Raw genomic sequence first — 19,698 nt, forward strand, 5'->3', positions numbered from 1 at the left:
GTAGGTTTTGCATTTCTCTCATTTTGTTTTATATATATATATATATCACTGTCTCATATATGTATAGACTGTAAACAGTTAAAATTTTGTGTTCTGAAAACAAATTTTTGACAGATTCTGTTTTTTTTTTTTAGTCTAAACATTGCTCTAAGAGCTCTCTTTTGTTGGCGTAAAATGTTGTCTAAATTTTTCTTTGTCGTTGCACCATATATACTAATTCCATAGGCTAAGTATGAATGTACTAGTGAGAAATATATAGTCCGCAATGTCTGTATACTACAAATCTGTGACATCTGTCGGAGTGCATAGATACCAGAAGACATTTTATAAATTACGTGCTCAGTGTGTTCGTTCCATGACAGATTCTCGTCAATTATGAGTCCTAAAAATTTTGTGTGCTCAACTTGGGATATATCATTATTATTTAAATTAATATCAAATTTGGGTGTTATTCTTGATTGTTGAGTGGAAAATGAAATGAAATTTGATTTAGTTGATAGTCATATTGATATAGATAGTCATATAGTCAATTTGCAGCTCAAGTGCCAAATAAGAATAATTTATAATCGAATAATTAAAAATACATGCAATTACACGGAGATACAGGATATGTCCAGATAACTTGTGTTATACGAAATCGAGTTCAAGCAACTGCTGATGGTAGCGCTGAGATTTAATGTATAATTACTTAGCTATTCAATTGCATGGATATACAGGATACTTGCAGATAACTTGTGTTGTATGAAATAAACAAATTGAGTACTATCATATGAGATTTTAACGTTTTTATTCATAGTGTAAAAAAAATAAAACAGAGTGAAATGTTAATTTTTAAAATCATTGGCAAGATTTGATTTCAACGCACTCTTGCGTTGTTGTATCGTCTCTGGTTCACTGGAACTTATATTATTTTAACACTACCATGAAACCTAATTTAATGAACAAACGTATGGATTTATCATGTGACAAGACATTAAAAACAAAAACATTTCAATTTACTTTAAACCTTAAATTTTGCACGAAACTATGAGTTCTATGATGGTGCATGTCCAACCATTGTATTTGTCTGAGTGTCATTACTCAGTAGACTGACAAAATTTCTTTTTTTCTGCTGTAGGGCGGACGGATTTAAACATTTCTTTTTTGTATGATTGTCTGTCCGTCTATCTGTCCGCAGGAAAAATTAAATGAACTATGTAGATTTGAAATTTCACAAGCAACCTCAGTAAAGCCTGTTACGCGACATGCTGTTGGGAGTGCTGATGACCGAGCGGTCTGACGTTGGACTTTGAGTCTGAATTAGAGATAGCGCAGGTTCATCCTGTCTGTGACCGGTTCACTTTTTATCAGTACCTTCCCCCTTGTACTGTATCGTCTCTCCCCCTTGTTCTGTTTGATAAGATTCTCCCACAAGCCAATGGCCCTTGAAGGACGGGCAGAGTCAGGCTTAAAAGGGATCAGCTTCTGCTTTAAAAAAAAAAAAAAACAAAATAAATAATAAATCAAATGTGGTGTGGTGTGGTGCACTCCTACCTTGTTTAGTAGAACATCAGTGCCAGCCGGATAATTGTGATGATTTTGGAAAGGATTAGTGCACAGGTAAAATTCAACATTCTTCATTACAAAGAATCCTTCAACTGAATAATAATACGGGATGCACAAAAGCCAGTTGTAAAACCCTATTCTGAAGTTCTTAGCAGGATACAGGTTGATGACATGGCTTGTATGATTGTGATCCTTCAATTGTATTACTATAAGGCTATTTCAAAGTTTTAATGAGCCTCTAAAATTCTGTTGTTGTGTTTTGTTTTCCTCAGGTGTAGAGAACTATTGAATTTTAAAATATCAGAGTGTTGAATAATGTAAATAGTTAAATCATATATGTCGAGTCGGAGAATGATAAGTGGCTGGCAACAGTCTAAAGGTGCAGCTTTTGTGATGGCTCTGATTGTTCATTTTCAGACTATTAAAATTTCCCATTTCCTGCTGTAATTATTGTCCCATACAATTAAGCCGTATCTGAAAGTAGGTTAAGTAGATAAGATCCAATACTAAGTTTGTGGATTTTGTGTAATTTTCCTGTGTACAGTCTGTGAATCGATTTAGTAGAAAGATTTCTCTGGAATGAATGCTAGTGGTAATAAACTAAAAAAAATTATTAAAATAAAATAATTATTCGTCTTCTTTTAGTATGTGCTTCAGTCTGGTCTAGTAGATGCTAAAAAATATCCTTTGATCCTATGTTTTGGAGTTGACACTTCACTGATTAAACATCTATAATCATTAAATAAATATTTCTCTTTGTCGTCAGTTTGTCGAGAATATTTTATACAAAGTTTCTCTTTTTATAATCAGCAGACGTTTTCACTTACGAGAATATAAGGTTATCAGTCACAGTTTGTATTCAAAGTAAATATAGTCTTTTATATTGCCTATAGTTACCAGTAGATTCTGGTAGATTCCTCTTCTCTCTTTGGATGTTCTAAAATTTCATGTATGTTCAAAAATATGGAAAAAGTTTCCATAATATTTTGAAAAAACTATATGTTGTAAAAATTTCTTCTGATGGATTTCTTCTTTAGATTACATGTGGGACTAGTATGGACCAAACAATAAAGGAAACTTTTGTATAATCCATTTATTTAAATTGAAGTCCGCCTACACAGCATCTACCCCACAAGTAATGTTTTGTTACTTATCTATTTACTTAATAGGCAATTAACCTTTTTAAATCAAATTTTCACTGTTAGCTTGATAAATATTGAGAAAAGTTCAATGAGTTGATCAAATATATTTGTATTTAGAGAGCCTTTAATTTTTACGTATTTTTAAAGTTACACTTTCGCAGTTAAAATGTTATGTTTCGGTTTAGATATAAAAGAACTGTCAAATTATTTCCTAATTTATATACTAAAGCCAACTAAGGTTAATATTTTATAAAACATTTAATTCTGTGCTTATTTTAAAACAGGACATAGCAATTTTTCCTACAAAAAACAACAATGTAAATTTGATGCAAGTTTACCAAAATACATAACTTGTCAAAAATTATGTTTCATCAGGTTAAAATATTGGTAATTTAGTATAATTTTGGAGATATTTATTTTTAAGGATATGGCTACTGCACATTTAAAAATTTTTAAGTTTTCTTGTAAAGTACATACTTTTTGAGTATTCAAACGATAAATTACAAAACTTTTTCGGATGTTTTTCTGAGTTGCTTATCAGAATTCTAACCCTAGAACTGGTAAAAGACTCATGGCAAGACATTATTTAACCCATTGCAGATCGTATTGTTTTGGCGCGCACCAGCGGGCACGAATTAATTTACGGTCAGCGGCCAAACGAACAGCAATGGTGCACCACATTGTATCGCTCGCTATTGTATACTCACTTCATATCTACGTTGAACTGGATTCCGGTTTATAAAAATATCTCCATCTACTATATTCTTCAAAACAAAATAATTAAATACATATGAACTATTGTAATAAATATCGATCTAGTTCAGACGATCGTAAGTTTTCCATTTCGATCAGCTCATATTGTGACACGCAAATTATACCATAAAATGCGATACTAGTTACTATTATAATAACAGCTGAGGAAGCGCTAAAAAGCAGAGAGTAAAGTCATGTGAATGATGTTTCAACTTCGACATGATGTTACAACTGTGATCTGTAGGATATTTATAAAACTTTTGAAAACTCTGAACGTAGACCATTGTTAAACACTCTTAGTTGACAAGTGAAGACGATCGCCCAATCTATCAGACATTAATAGAACTATTTGGAGGCAAACTTAAAAGAAGACTGCTTTTGCGACCTGAGCTCGTCATCGTGCCGTTAGGCGCGGCCGCTGCATGATGAGCACAGCTCTTCAGTAATCCGCAATAGGTTAATGTGTTTTCTCATTGGTAAAATACTCACAGCAATTCTTTTGAACAGGGTTTATTCCCTAACAAGTTACTCACATCCAAATGCAGCTTATTATGTAAAGTATATATAGTTAGTTGTACTTGGAAAGATACTCTGAGTGTCCTGATATAAAATACTAAGGGTTTACTAAACAAATAAACTGCATAGAAAGTTATAAACTGGGTGTAAAATCGCATTCGTCAATGTACCAAGAATGTCAACACATTTCATAAATTACACAGTTTTCTAGCTTCATCATTAAGTTTAATGTTTTTTGTTGTTATGTTTGATACTGGTACCATTTTTAAACATAGCTAACTTTATATGATGTATTCAATAAATTTGAAATTCTGTTATTGTGTTGTATTGTTTTAAATTTTTAATTCATCAGTGAAAATAAAGTAAAAATATCAATTCATTCAGGTTAATTATATTTTTTTCCTTTAAACCTGCTCATTCTCCAGAAATAATTAGTACTGTTATACATTTTTTAAAGATTTAGACACCTTTTGGTAATTCTTTACTATTTTCCTAATGTTTAATTTTTATATACTATAAAAATTTTATTTATAATTGCTACATTTTATTATTTTGTATTGTCAGTTCTAGGATTAAAACACATTAATTAATCTTTTCATAAGATTTACAAGCATTGAGAATATCTAAAAATCACAGTAATTAAGCCTTTTCATTCTACGATTGCTCAATTTTATACTTTAAATTGTATAATAATTCAAACGCTTTATCATTAATAAGATTTTAGCAATATAGATTGAAATGAAGTACAACAAATTACTAATAAGTGAAATATATGATTATTAATAATGTAACAATAAACTGGAAACAAAACTATTGACTAATATCTATTACCTTTTAAATGACATTTTAGTAAAATTTCAATTAATTTAAAACACTGCAACAATATTTCTTGAATAAAAGAATAACTTTCAAGAGAAATGCTAGTTTTATGAAAATACATTTCACACAAGTAGTATTGTTAATCGTCAGAATTGTCAGATATGGAGTTCACAATGTAGATTTTGTCATCACTTGTTTTTGGCCGGCCAGGTAAATGTCCTTTCAACACACTTCCTGGGTCACGAAACTTGTTAAATCAGCAACGAATTGCTTTGTCATCTGGAGAATTTTGACCTTGAAACGTAACTCAAAACCAGCTCTGCACACTAACGATCAAATTCAGTTCTGCGTACAGGCAGAACACACTGTGTCTTCTGTTGCGCGGTAAATAGCGTACTCGCGACTGGCACTAGGCATATCAGTTACAATAGCAGACTGCTACCGCGCAGCTGATTGCACTTTTCTAGGTCGTTTCCTCCCATGCTACAAGGAAAACAAAACTTATTTCAACTTCAATTTGATGTTTAATGATCTTGAATAGCTTTTAAGTAACAGCCGTTCAAAAACCCATCATTCTTTTTTGGAAACCATTTTTCAATACGAGTGGTACAGAAAGATGTCACATCACTATTGTTAATAAATGCTTTTTACATTCACCAAGGTAGGCCTCGGTTTATTTGTTTTATATATTGTTTTAATTTATAAACAAATGCTGATATATGTAAATTGTAAGACTGGAACTCTTAAGAACGGTATATTTATAGCAAAATACATCACTCATTCTTCCCTGTAGGCTCTATGATAAGTGTGGTTTAGCCTATGTGTAATAAAGATTATTTCTTTTATCTCTGTAGATGTCTGCTATCGTTATTTTAATTACGCTTAAAGCGCTAATTTTAATTACTGTCAAACGCTAAGACATAAAAAATATATTTTTTTTAATTTCCCAGTGCTAATGTTTGTTTCATATTCCATGGTATTACCTTTATAAGAACAAATAATAAACATGTAATATAAAATATTTTTGAGAATTTTATACGCACGAAAACATTTGAAATTTTGAATAAACTGCATTGCAGGATAATGTACATAGGAACACTATTTGACAGATTACATTACATTTATACACGTTATTTATAATAAGTAAACTGTAACTGAAGATTCTGTATAATTAGTACATAAAAATAAATAAGTTCAGTATATGATTTTAAAATGTAATAGTATGAAATTCAACACAAACTTATTTATACAATAGCCTACAAGGGAAATGAAACAATAATATTGTATTTATAAACCTTATTTATTTAGAATAAATAAACTGGACTTGTATGGTGAAACTGGTATAAAATACAAAACAAATAATTGGAAAAAAATATTACACATAATATATCAAAAAAGCTCTCAAACTACGTTGTTCGTAGTAATCATTTGGATCATCTGGATAAGCCATTATAACAAAAAATTATACTAAATGTTAGTAAAAACAAACTAAAAACACTATTAGAATAACAACGAAATGATTCAAAACACGTTGTTTAACAACATAACCAACAAACGACCAACACACGCGTAGTTTAAACAGCTGAATGAAACGAACGCGTCTGTAGGCGTATGCCGCGTCACAGGCCATAGAAGGAATGGTGGCGATTGCTTTCAACCCTAGTAGATACCGTTACATCGTCCACCAATGGTGACAAAGCGTTTTGTCTAGTCCCGACAGGCGAAAGGAACATCGACCTGCTCTCTTACGGAAGTCTTAACAACTAATTCTTCGCCATTTCAAAAGTAAAGCTTTTGCGTTTGTAGACGTTATCTGCGTTTAAAGCATTGGCAGTTCCGCGTCTATAGGCGTTAGCCGCGTTGGAAGGGTTAAGATATTCACATCATTAAGTGCCAGTTATCAGTCTCAGAAGGTTTTAGCTAACATCAAAGTCTTGCCGTTCACGCTGCTTTCAAACATTGCTTACACTCTCTTACTTGCTTTCTCCAATGCTTGACTTAAGCGTGTCACAACACTATTGTAAAATTAGTTTATTGTAACCTGACTGTAGTTAAGTGTTAGGGTAGTTATCAACTTGAGGTAGAGATCAGATTGCAAATCTAGAAACTTAGTGTTACACGTCACTTAACGATGGCAAATGTTTGGAACAATACTGTTTCCCTCGTTGCTTACAAAATTAAAATTTTCGGTTTAACAACACTGTTGTGTAAAGATGGCTCTCCTCGAGCTGATGTTTCAAGAAGTTAATTGTGTAAGCAGTGTTTTGACATGGTGTTAACTGGACAACTCGGATGTTAGTGACAACACTGTTGTGTAAAGATGGCTCTCCTCGAGCTGATGTTTCAAGAAGTTAATTGTGTAAGCAGTGTTTTGACATGGTGTTAACTGGACAACTCGGATGTTAGTGACAACATTGCCACTCAAGCCTAGAAACTAAAACTTGTTAGCTGTCAACACTTTACAAGAGCACTTTATATGTTTAATATCGTCAGTCTTCCAATAAATGTGTGTTTTGTTACTAGGAGTACAGAGGTGAGGATCGGAGACGGCCACACAACGTTCCCCTGCCTTTCGGACTGTGGCTCTCATTTCTCACTCAATTTGCTTCAGGTTTGTATGTTGTGACTATGTAAACAACATAATAATATTCAAACAAGTGACTCATTGTACACTTTTAATTATAACCCTACTGGATGTCGTCAAATCTATTCTGCGGAACATATATTTTTAACAGATTATTACTGATTTAATTAGGGTTTGAACTGGAGAGAAATATATTTGATAATCGTCACAGTAAAGAGCATTATTATGGTTGAATCACAGGTGACTCGTGCTGCATATGAATTATTTGCGTTTTGCAAATTACCAAGTTTTTTCTCATATGTGGCACAAGTCACCCATGACTGGACATGCGCAGTTGTTTCTTGTGTTCACACCGATTTCAGTCAGATTCAGATTAAATATTTAAGATGAATGTTTTCTGGTTAAAATAGACTGGGCCATATTTTTGACCACGATTGACTTGTCCACCATAATGTGGTCTAACAAAGTGGTCCCAGGTTGTTATCTCTCTTGTTGGCTGACTTATATTTGCATAGTGTTACATTATTTCAATAGGCTGCATAAGTACCTAGTCTGCATTTGACCTAAAATTTGTGTTCAAATTCCCCAAGGTATTTACGATTTTTAAATTGAAGGTGTTCACTGATTTCTATGGAGTGCAAAAATTATTAAAAAACTGCTTTTAGAAAATAAAATTTTCAACTTCGGAGTATCTCACATTCATGAATTTAAATGTAAACACAATTTTTATTTATGCTATAAGATACTCTAGTTTACTCTGAATAAAATGTTGTATATAACACTTTATATTTTGCTTAGTAACTGATGTTCCAGTTAACTGTTTTTAAACTCTGCACAAGGGGTTAACCCATTGCGGATCACTAATGAGCTGGGCTCGTCACGCAGCGGCCGGGCCTAACGATGACGAGCTCAGGTTGCAAAAGCGGTCTGCTTTTAAATTTCCCTCCAAATAGTTCTTTTAATGTCTGATAGATCGGGCGATCGTCTTCACTTGTCAACTAAGAGTACTTAACAACGGTCTACGTTTAGAGTTTTAAAAAGTTTTATAAATATCCTACAGATTGCAGTTGTATGTCGAAGTTGAAAAATCATTCATATGAGTTTACTCTATGCTTTTTAGCGCTTCTGATTGGGTGTTTTCTTCAGTTGTTATTATAATACTTTTGAGGTTAGTGACACAACGAAAAGACGCAGATGTACATGTTGGCGGGTTTAGTCTAGACAATGGCCCGGATGTTGTAATCGCTTCGCCCGAGCCGCTTTATTTAGACTATGATTCAGTCATCATCCCTGTCACCCCGGAACTTTGCTCGCGTATTATCGTTCCTACATCACGGATACCCCAGCAGGCCCATGTTCTATCTGAACGAATGCCTTCACAGCCGAATTTTCTAGTATACGATAGCGAGTGATACTGTGGTGCACCATTGCTGTTCGTGCGGCCGCTGACCGTAAATTAATTTGTGCCCGCACGGCAAAACATTACGATCCGCAATGGGTTAAAATCTGTGTCAGTTAAGGTTACAATTTGTGCCAGTTCTAAGGCTAAAATGTTAAATCCATGACACTGCAGTTATGAAATCAGACAGAACCTACAAGTTTGTACTGACTATTTAAGTTGTAAAATACAAACTCACAATTTATCTTCCACTGTTATTTGAGATATTTTATTATGAATATATTTGTTAAATTGAGAAAGTATTGAAATATCTTGTAGAACCTGCTTGAGGCACGTGCATTCGCCAAGCTCCTCCAACGTATCCAGCTGGATGAGGTGAAGGCTGCGGAGATTGAAGGTTTGGAGATGTGTCCATTTTGTGAGTTCGCTACCATCCCCCCTCCCGAAACCAATATCTTCACCTGTCTTAACCCTGAGTGTCTCAGAGAATCATGCAGGTACGTAAAATCCTCTAGCTATTTAAAAATTAAACAAGTATAGTTATAAAAATGTGTATTTATTGTTAATTTATAAAACTGTTCTACGTGTGTAAAAACATTTTTGTACATAATTATTTGCGCACATAATATTATTTCACTCAACCTGGGCAACTTTCTTAACGATGATGTATCTGATGCTTCTTAGCAGTTTTAATAGTTGATACAATTGAAACAATCAGATGGAGTTTTGTTGGTACCAAATTGGGTGTGGAACACTGTATGTTTTGTTTTTTATTGCTATGTGGTGTATCTCACATTGGAATTATACATTATATCTCACATGGAAATAATGTTTGTATTTGAACTCTACGTAAAACTGTATTATGTGGCTAATAAATGATTCTGATCGCACAGTATGACAATACAACTTAGAGGATTAAACTGTAGAAGACTTTCTTTTTACGCTGCTTCCAGAGTAAAAAGATATACAGGATAGGTAAGAGCACCAAAATAGCGAAGGAACCCTCACCACACTAATGTTTCGCAGTAAACTACATCTATCAACCAAGTGATTCTCTTATCCCAATCTATAGTAGTATTTCAAGTTCCCCTCCTGGACACAGGTTGTGCTCAGAATGTACATGGCAATGTACGTTCTTGCTTAGCCCCCTTAAGCACTTAACCAAAGTCTATATTGTATCACTGTTGCAGGAAGTGCCACAAAGTCAGTCACATTCCGCAACGTTGTGAAGAGGTTGAGGATGATGAGCAGACTCGGGCTCGCAAATACATCGAGGATGAGATGACAAAGGCTTTGGTCAGGTAAGTTGTACAGAAGTCTATAGGAACAGTTGTAGTTTAAGGCAGAATTATTTTGCCTTCAAAGTAGTGATGGGCAAATCAAGAATTTTCAAATCTTAAATTTGATTCTGAATCTTTAAAAATCGATTCCCGATTCTTGAATTACGAATCATATAATGAATGGCTTTCTTTAACATAAGTATGAAACAAACAAAAATCATTACCAATCCAATTTCTGTAATTCTGAAGCCTTTCCAGACTGTCTGATAATTTAAATAGCAATTCAAGAATGCCACTCTATTATAAAAGGATTTACAGAGGTTCAGAGAAATAGCTATGTTTTAAGAACAGTAAGCTGTCTACAGGTTTTCATGCACAAAAAACAAAGAAATTAGGTTTTCACGATCGGTAATTTGCGCAGTGCCGATCAGACATCGTCAGCAAATAGACTAACCCAAATATATACTAACTGCAAGCAAAATATTATTTTCAAAAGTACGATAATTATTTAATTAGTTTATGTATTTGGGGTTTTAAAATTTCAAAGTATGGAAAAATGCGTTTTAGCGATTGGTTATTTTTTGTACTGTCGGTCAGTTGATAACTAATGACGCAAATTCGAATGTTGAATCCTGCGGAACGATTCTGAATCCAAATCTTTGTTGAACATTAAAAAGATTCGGGATTCGGCTTCGATCCTTCACTACTTTAAAGAGTTCTGACGTGCTCTGAAGAAAAAGTCTAGTATCTGTAATAAAGTTTGTTTGCTAAGTCTCCATGCTCTGCTATCTAGACTTTGATGAAAAAGGTAGGGAAATGTTCAGTTGTTGGTTGGAACTTGTGCGAATAAAGCGTTTGGTTACAAATCTTTATTACAGAGACTAATATTGTTCAGGAATAATAAATTGAAAACCAATTTTAAAATGGAAGGCAACTGCCTTGATTCTTTATTTCAAATTGTAAGCTTGGTTAAATTTTACGATTTTCATCTAGGTGTAACATTCACTTATTAGTTGTACAATATTGTTTTGTGTTCCAGGGAGTGTTACAAGTGTAAGAAGAGCTTCATCAAGGTCGACGGCTGCAACAAGATGACCTGCACATGTGGTGCTAAGATGTGCTACATCTGTCGGAAGCCTATCACTGACTACAATCACTTTAATTCGCCCGGAGACACCGTCATGCCTAACAAGTCAGTGTTACACGTAAATGTTCTAATTTTTTTGTTATTATCGTCCTATATGTCATTTAGCTGAGGAACATTTCATTGCACTAAAATCTAAAAGGTATTTTATTCCAGAGCAACACATTACTGAGATGGGTTAGAAGGATATAGGATATTTCTCCTGCCGGGATCCCATCTTATAACGATCAGGGGAGATGATGGGAATCTTTTAGCCTTTCAACCTCTGATGACAGGTAGGCTAGTATTGTTCCAACATACCAACTCAGCTCCTAGCAGCAGTTGAAAGTTTTATCAGACATGGAGCATCCATATTACTTGCTCAAACCAACAGACACCTCTACGAGGATACTCTGCCTGTCTCCCTCCAGAGGAAAGTCCTGGAACATCTTTGCTGTCCTCAACTCTTGTGAATAATAGTATTTCTTCACCAGTACAGGGCTTACACCAAGCACTGACAAAATTATTTTGATGCAAAAATTAGTGAATGAGTGCAATCATGTTACAAGAGAGCCTCAGGCTGAAAATAGTTATTTTTTAAGGAAAAACAAACACCATGTAACAAAGCCTTAGTTAATAGCAATAGTCTATCATATGAAGCAAATAAGAATCATAATAACCATATTAACAATTATTTTGGTATGTTTTTGAATGTTCAAGGGCTCAGAAACAAAACATTACTGTTAGAGACCTCTTTAACTAATGTTTCAAATTTAATTTTCATTTGTTTATCAGAGCATTGGCTTAACCCTGCTGAATTGCCATCATCATTCCCAAGTGGATTTAGTAGTGATGTGAATGGTTTCTGCATAGAATTTCATTTTGAATGTTGTGCAGTTTTCATAGATGAATTGAAAGTTTTAATAATATCTTTATACCACTCCACAGCAGGCGATTACAATATTTTTCTTGAAACCCTGGAAAATTTGCTTTTTTATACATCTAAGTGGCCAAACTATACTGTCATAGTCGGTGGAGACATAAATATTAATTTTGATGTAAATACAAATAAAAAATCTGTCAAAAGTATGCTCAACATCCTTTGACAACATAATTTTTATCACTTGAACAACAACTCTACACGAGGTCAAAATTGCTTAGATAATGTTTTTGTTAACTGTCATAGAAAAAAATATGTTTTGTCATGTAATGTAGTTCCTTTTATTTTCTCAGACCATGATGCAATTTTAATTAATCTGACAAATAAAATTTATGACAAATATGAGGACACTGTAGCTGTTAAATTTGACTCCAACTATAAAACAGTCTCTTTTCCAAAAACTACAATCAATGAATTAGCCGTTAGATTGGCTTCATATGATTGGCTGAACCTGATCTCTCATTTTATTTCAGGTAAATACAATGCAGTTAGTATTTGAAGTAATATTTTCTATTTTAGTTAATAATATCAAATTTCTACAAAAAATTAAAATAGTTAAGTTTAGAAAAAATTATGCACAAATAAAAAATAAGCGGTTCAACAATGAATTATCTTCCATGAGGGATAGACTTTTCTTTTTAAAGTCACTGAATGGAGATACTACCAGCAATGAGCTTCAGCAACATATTAAGACCTTACAAAGAGAATATAGACAAGCAATAGTAGATGCCAAAATGTTGTACAATTCTGAACTTATAGAGTCCAGTAATAATACGTGTAAGGCAGCATGGAGAATAATAAATAATAACATAGAAAATGGTAGTAAAGTAACAAGTGGTATACCTCCTGATGACTTTAATGATTTCTTTATAAATTCCGTGAAAAATATTAAACAAAAAATAAATATGTCAAAACATGCTCCGAGCACTCAAGATCTTGTTCGGAAACATTTAATTCCATCTTTCTCATTTATTTGGAAACATATATCTCCCAATGACATAATAAATGCTGCCAAGCGTCTGAGTAACTCCAATAGCTGTGATATATATGATATGTCAAATTTTCTTATAAAACAGGTGATAACAACTTTAGCCGAACCTTTTTCATACTGTTTGAACCTCTGCCTACTTGAAGGAGTTTTCCCTAATAAACTTAAAATAGCTCGTATTTGTCCTATTTATAAGAAGGGGCCCAAGAACGAGCCAAATAGTTACCGCCCAGTATCTGTTATACCAATACTATCAAAATTATTTGAAATTTTGGTATACGATCAAATTAGCATTTTTTTGGAAAGTAATGGCTTCTTGAGTATGTCACAATTTGGCTTTAGGTCAGGAAAAAGCACCTTTGATGCAATAGACAGCCTTGTTAAATTTGTGCTAAATGCTTTTGAAAACAAAGACTTTGCTCAGGCCACTCTCTGTGACTTGAGCAGGGCGTTTTATTGTGTAAATCACAATGACATCCTTATGAAATTGAAATATTATGGTTTAAGTGAGAATGTTATTAGGTTTTTTGAATCATACTTAAGTAATCGTAGACAGAAAGTATTTGCCGAGGGAAGGTGGTCGGGAGAGCTCTTGGTTGAGTATGGAGTTCCTCAGGGCTCTGTTCTCGGACCACTTTTGTTTTTGGTAGCTATTAATGACTTACCTTTCTCAGTCAATTCTAAAACTATATTATATGCAGACGACACAACCATTTTAAGTAGTAGTAATGATCTGAATGAATTGAAACAAATTTCAATGGAATCAATTCAACAAGCATCATTGTGGTTTAACTCCAATGGTTTTTTGTTGAATGAAAACAAGACACAGCATATAGTTTTTAGCCTCAGACAAGTAAATTACAATATTTATTCTGATATTGAATTGTTGGATAATGTGAAGTTGTTGGGTGTTTGTGTGGATGATCATTTAACATGGGGACCCCACATTGATCACCTATCAGCTAAGCTCTCCAGGATTGTTTACCTCTTACGACGTCTCACGTGTTGTGTGCACACTGATTACCTCAGAGCGGCATATTTTGCTTTCTTTCAATCAGTGCTCAGATATGGCCTTATTCTATGGGGAAACTGCAGTAGGATATCAGAAATTTTTACTGTACAAAAAAAAGCCATTAGAATTATTGCACGTTGTCAACCATTAGCTCACTGTAAACCAATTTTTTATTGCAAATAAAATTCAAACAATATTTAACTTATATATATTTGATATTGTGCTCTACATACTCAAACATCCTGAACCTCTGAAGACATACAGTGACAGACATATGTATAACACCAGAAATAAAGAAATTGTATCCATAGAATTTTATAGACAAAACAAAACTATTAATAGTCACACAGTTGTTGCTTTGAAAGTATACAACTGTTTAAGACCACTTATCTTGAAATATAGTTTTAATGAATTTAAACAAAAATTGTATTCCTGGCTTTTAGTCAATCCATTTTATTCATTGAAAGAATTTTTTGACTGTAGAACTGTTAGTTTCTAGACATAACCTATTTAGTTTAATGATTAGATTTTAAATGTTAATGTAATGGTTTTTTATTTATACAAACTATATTAAAAAATTTATCAATGTTATATAATTCTGTTGTAATTTCTGAGGCTGTATTTTACTTGTTGTTGTTATTTGTTATTTGTTTATTTGTTACATACTTGTTTTAATTTGTTATTTATTTATTTATATTTTAAAATAATTTAAATTGTGGCGTGACTGTTTTGGCAACTTCATGTTTTGGGTACGAATTTTCCTTGTCTGGACTTATGCTAATTTTTATATTTTATACATGACTTGTGTCGATGCTCGTGTAAGCTCTATGACAATAAACGAATTCTTATTCTTATTCTTATTCTAGAAACAATTCTGCAAACTGCTACTGGCGGACAGTAGTAATTGATTAATATTCACACGTATGATCTCCCTGTTTTTTCCTCTTTTAATTTTTATACATTCCGTTAATTTATTTAAAAATCTGCTGCCTAGGTAGGTAGGTTTCTTCTTAAAAAATTCCAAATTGTGATAAGCAATTTCAGTATTCTCCATTTTTAGGGTATGATAATTGTGGAAGTTCCCCAGAATATTAATTCCGAAAGAGATAACAGAATGTATGAAGGCAAAATATATTGTGCTTAAAGTTTGTCTTCAACAAATTTTTGATAATATATAGATGGCATATATTCCTAAGGTAATTCTTTGTATTATATGGTCAACATGTCAATCAATCAATCAATATTTCTTTATTACATGAACATTAAGTACAGTAATATAGTCAAACATAGTATAATGTAATAGGAAAAGTCGCTTAGGTGTTTGTTGCGTCCAGGAACTCCTCCAGGGTGTAGAGTGGAGTCTTGACAAGGAATTCTTGAAGTGCTTTCTTCAGTGCGTTTCCAGTTAGCAATTGGAAGTCTTCTGGCAGTTGATTTCTGAGTTTTCGTCCTATGTAGGACGGTTTTCCTTTCAAAGAGGGCTGTTCGATGGCGGGGTAGAACATATCTGGAGGCATGTCGTGTGTTGTAGTCATGGAAATCGTTTGTAAGTGTCAAAATTGAGTCTGTCAACATGTAGAATTGTTTCGTATACATACAAGGCTGGTACAGTTAGAATGCCTAAATTTGGATACGCTTCCCTGCAGCTTTGTCGAGATTCAAGATTGGCGAGGGATCTAATTGCCTTTTTTTGAAGGGTGAGTATCCTTTTCAGGTTTTCAGTAGAGCTGCCCCAGATGATAAGACCATATCTAATGTGGGACTCTACCAGTGCGTAATAAGCAGCTTTGACGGATCCCTGAGTACCCACTGATTTGAGTCGCCTCATAAACGTATATGCCTGCGCATATTTTATTGGAAATGGTGCTCACATGATGACTCCATGAAAGTGTACTATCTATCGATAGTCAGGCCCAGAAATTGTGTTTTATCAACTACTGATATGTCTGGAATATTTGTTGGTATTTCCCTTTTTCCTACTGAAATGCACTTGCGTTGTTTTATTAGGATTTATTGCCAGATCATTCAGTGCACTGTATTTTGATGGCTTGTTGGAGAGAAGTCAAGGAGTTAAGGGATAGTTCATCTGCTGTGTCATTTTTTATAAGAAGGGTAGTGTCGTCTGCATACATTATGCAGTCAGTACTGGAGCTGGCGATGAAAGTAGGGAAGTCATTAGTTATAGAAGAATAAAAAGAACTGGGCCAAGTACCGATCCTTGAGGCACACCTCGTGCCAGTGGTTTTTGGAGTTGATGTGTATGATCTGGTGATTGGAAGATTTCAGTATGCTGTACCTCCACAAGTTGTGACCTTCCTCGGAGGTAGCTGGAGAACCATTTGTTTCTCTATGCCTCTTACTCCCAGATTCTTCCTCCCAGCTTTTTTTTAAGATTAGGTCATGTCCCAGACAGTCAAAAGCCTTGCTGTAGTCAAGAAATAGGGCTGTTACGTACTTTTCGTCATCTATGCTGTCAATGATTGATTCTACTAGGCTAATAATTGCTGATATGGTTGATTTTCCTTTTTGAAATCACCATGTTGGTTGACTGTGATTAGGTCATGTTGTTTAAGATAGGCCATCAATCGCTTCAGAACAAGTTTCTCTATGATTTTTGCAAATGTGTTGATATTAGCGAGATGGGTCTATAGTTCATGAGGGTCTGATTTCTTCCCTTTCTTGTGTTTTGCATAGACCTTTGACACTTTAAGCCTTGAGGGGGAAGTGACCATATCGGCAAAAGATTTGTTAATGATTGCTACAAGGGGTTGGGTTAATTCATTTGCACAGAACTTCACACTCTTTGAAGAAAACTCATCTATGCCACTGGACGATTTGTTTTTCAGGCTGCAAATTGTTTGATTCACCTCGGTCCAAGTTGTTGGTGTCATGCAAAATGACTGTGGCAAGGAAATGTGCAATAAGGTCGGGTTTTTTCCTGTCCACCCAGGTGCTAGGTATGTATTTGGTTTTGAATTGTCATGCCAGCCATCTGAGTAAAGTAAGTGTTAAGGCTTTCGGCTACTTCTGTAGGATTATGTAGGGTGGTGTTGTTGATGTTAAGTTTAGGGCACTCCTGGTTGCACTGTTTCCCACGCCTCTCATTATTAATCAAACTCCATAGAGCCTTGGTCTTGTTGTCAGATTCTTCTATGTGCTTTGAGTTTGCTTGCCGATGCAGTGTTCTTAGTTTTTTTGGTCATATATCCTCTTACTGTTTCTCATTATTTCTTTGTCTCGAATGTCTCCTGTTGTTTCATAGGTGTTGAGGGCTTGTAGGTAGGAGGCTTTCATATCGGCAGATTCCAGGTCAGGTCATAGTGATGAGATGGTTTTGGTAGGGCCTCTGTTCTTGTGTTTCCTTTGTGGGCAGCAGATAATCTAGGGCAGTACAAAGGGTGTCATGGAAATATATTATATGCAGTTTCTGTGTCTTCAGCAGTTTCAACAGCATTCCCAGTTTTGTTGTAGAAGATGGATTTGAGATTTTCCAAGGTTCTTTTTCCCCATTTGTCGCTTTAGTTTTGATGTTGAGTTGGTCTCTTGATTTAGGTTAAGGCTGCTCAATTGGGCTGTAATGGTCGGAGAGAGGCCAGTTTGTAAAATAGTTTACAGTTACCTCTGCTTCTAGGATGTTGGTGCATACGCAGGTCTATCGAGGATCTCGTCTCGGCTGTTACCCGTGTCGCAGGAAGGGGAAGCCTTCTTATGTTGTGTGTGGTTAGTTCGTCTTGTAGCATCAAAATATGTCAGGGTTGTTTTTCTTTTAGGCTATCAATGTTTATATCCCCTAGTAATAAAAATAACTTATTGTGTGCTTGGCTGTGGTCTAGGATGTGTGATAAGAAGTTTAGGCCACTTACTTGTGTTTCCACCAGGAGGGCGATATACACCAAGGAGATATATTTGCTTTTCTTTAATTTTGATCTGTGCCATTGCTGCCTCAAAGAGGAGCTCTTCACAAAAGTGTGTAATTTCAATGGCCTCTACACTGGTTGTCAGGTTGTCCTTGCAGTATATAGCGGGCACCTCCTAGCTTGTGATCTGTTTCTGCTAAATTCAGTTACCAGATTGTAGCCTTGTATTTTTGGTGTTTAAAATTTCATGTTTGTCCCAAGTAAAACTTTCATCGATAATCAAACCCAGAAATTATTTTGTCAGTTTGAGTTATCGTAGAATGGTGAATATAAAATAATATTTAAATGATACGTATTTCTGTTTTGTTTACTTTTAAAAAGAATGAAATACGTTTTGTTAGTATTTAAATGTAACTTATGTCTACTCCTCTAAGTTGTTTAAATGTAATTATGCCTTTTATCTCAAGTCTGCTCATACAAGAATCTTGTATCAATAGGTTAGCATCATCAGCATAAAAACTAAGACTGTTGCCTTAATTTTGAACTACTTGTGAGAAACCTGTTACGTAGCAAATAAAAAGTAGTGACCCCAGAACAGACCCCTGAGGAACCCCACTAACTCCTCCTTTTGTATTCCTAAATTAGAGTTTTTCTAAGAGTTTAGTATGCTTAACACTATCAAAAGCAAGTGTTAAATGTAAAAATATTCCTACTGCATTTTCTTTATTGTCAATAATAGATTCGGTAAACTGAGACACATCACTTATAACTGATCTCTTTGGGCGGAAACCGTGTTGATTTTCATCTATTAGATTTTTGTTATTTTCTAAATCCTCTGTTAATTAGTTGTACATGGCTTTTTCATATATTTTTGATATATTGGATAATAATACCATTGGTCGTTAATTGCTTACATCATGCTGCTCTCCTTTTTTGTGTATGGGAATAATTTTTGTATTTCTTAATTTGTATAGAAATATAATTGATACAAAAGATGAGTTTATTAAATGTTTTATTGGTTTAACTAATTCATCACAAGCGTATTTTATGAATGTTATAGGAACATCATATCCAGATGACAACTTGTTTCCTTTTTAGTTCTTTGTCACTGAATAGTCTACAGTTGAAATTTGTGCTGTGAATTTGTGGTGTATACAATTCAGTGGTACTGGAAATATTGCAAGTCTCGTCTAATTTAGAAACAATTTGATTTTCAATTGTGTCTATAAAAAATGTGTTAAATAGTTCAGTTATCAAATTTGGATCGGTCACCATTTCACCATTGATGTTCAGCTCAATTTGATATCTATGTTTAGATTTATTAGATATTTCTGAATTAAGAATATTTCATGTTGATTTACACACATTGTTAGAGCTGTTTATTACCTTATCAAAATATTCTTTTTTTCATATTCAACATTTTTATTAAAGGGTTTCTTTCTTTATATTTTTATGATTTTTATATAAAAGTTTATCTTTCTTTTCTCTACACAATTCACTTAGATGTATAGTTGATTTTTTCTGGTATTTCAGATCTGAAATCCATTTATTATTACCATTTCTCTCTCGTATTTTAACTTTAGGGAAACAAAGTACATAAATTTGCTGCAAAAAACATCATACTTTCAACTTACGCATTGTAAATATTCAGCCGTTTCCTTTCATAGTACATTTATAAATATATCTAAATTAGTTTTAGTAAATTTTCTACATTCTTTAGTAATTAGCTGCTTATTAACT

At 33.9% G+C, this 19,698-nt stretch overlaps 1 protein-coding gene across 1 annotated transcript in view; it reads left to right on the forward strand.

Moving 5' to 3' along the window:
- The window catches only part of LOC124360815 (E3 ubiquitin-protein ligase RNF216-like), a 39,682-nt gene extending 28,373 nt beyond the window's left edge, over positions 1-11,309 (forward strand). The window contains exons 5-8 of the mRNA XM_046814733.1: positions 7,299-7,386; positions 9,077-9,255; positions 9,949-10,059; positions 11,078-11,309. Of these exons, the coding sequence (XP_046670689.1) occupies positions 7,299-7,386; positions 9,077-9,255; positions 9,949-10,059; positions 11,078-11,294 (595 nt within the window). The 3' untranslated portion in view covers positions 11,295-11,309. The remainder of the gene's footprint in view (positions 1-7,298; positions 7,387-9,076; positions 9,256-9,948; positions 10,060-11,077) is intronic.
- Positions 11,310-19,698: the final 8,389 nt, after the last annotated feature.

The sequence above is a fragment of the Homalodisca vitripennis genome, chromosome 4 (genome assembly GCF_021130785.1).
Source record: "Homalodisca vitripennis isolate AUS2020 chromosome 4, UT_GWSS_2.1, whole genome shotgun sequence".
NCBI lineage: Eukaryota > Metazoa > Arthropoda > Insecta > Hemiptera > Cicadellidae > Homalodisca > Homalodisca vitripennis.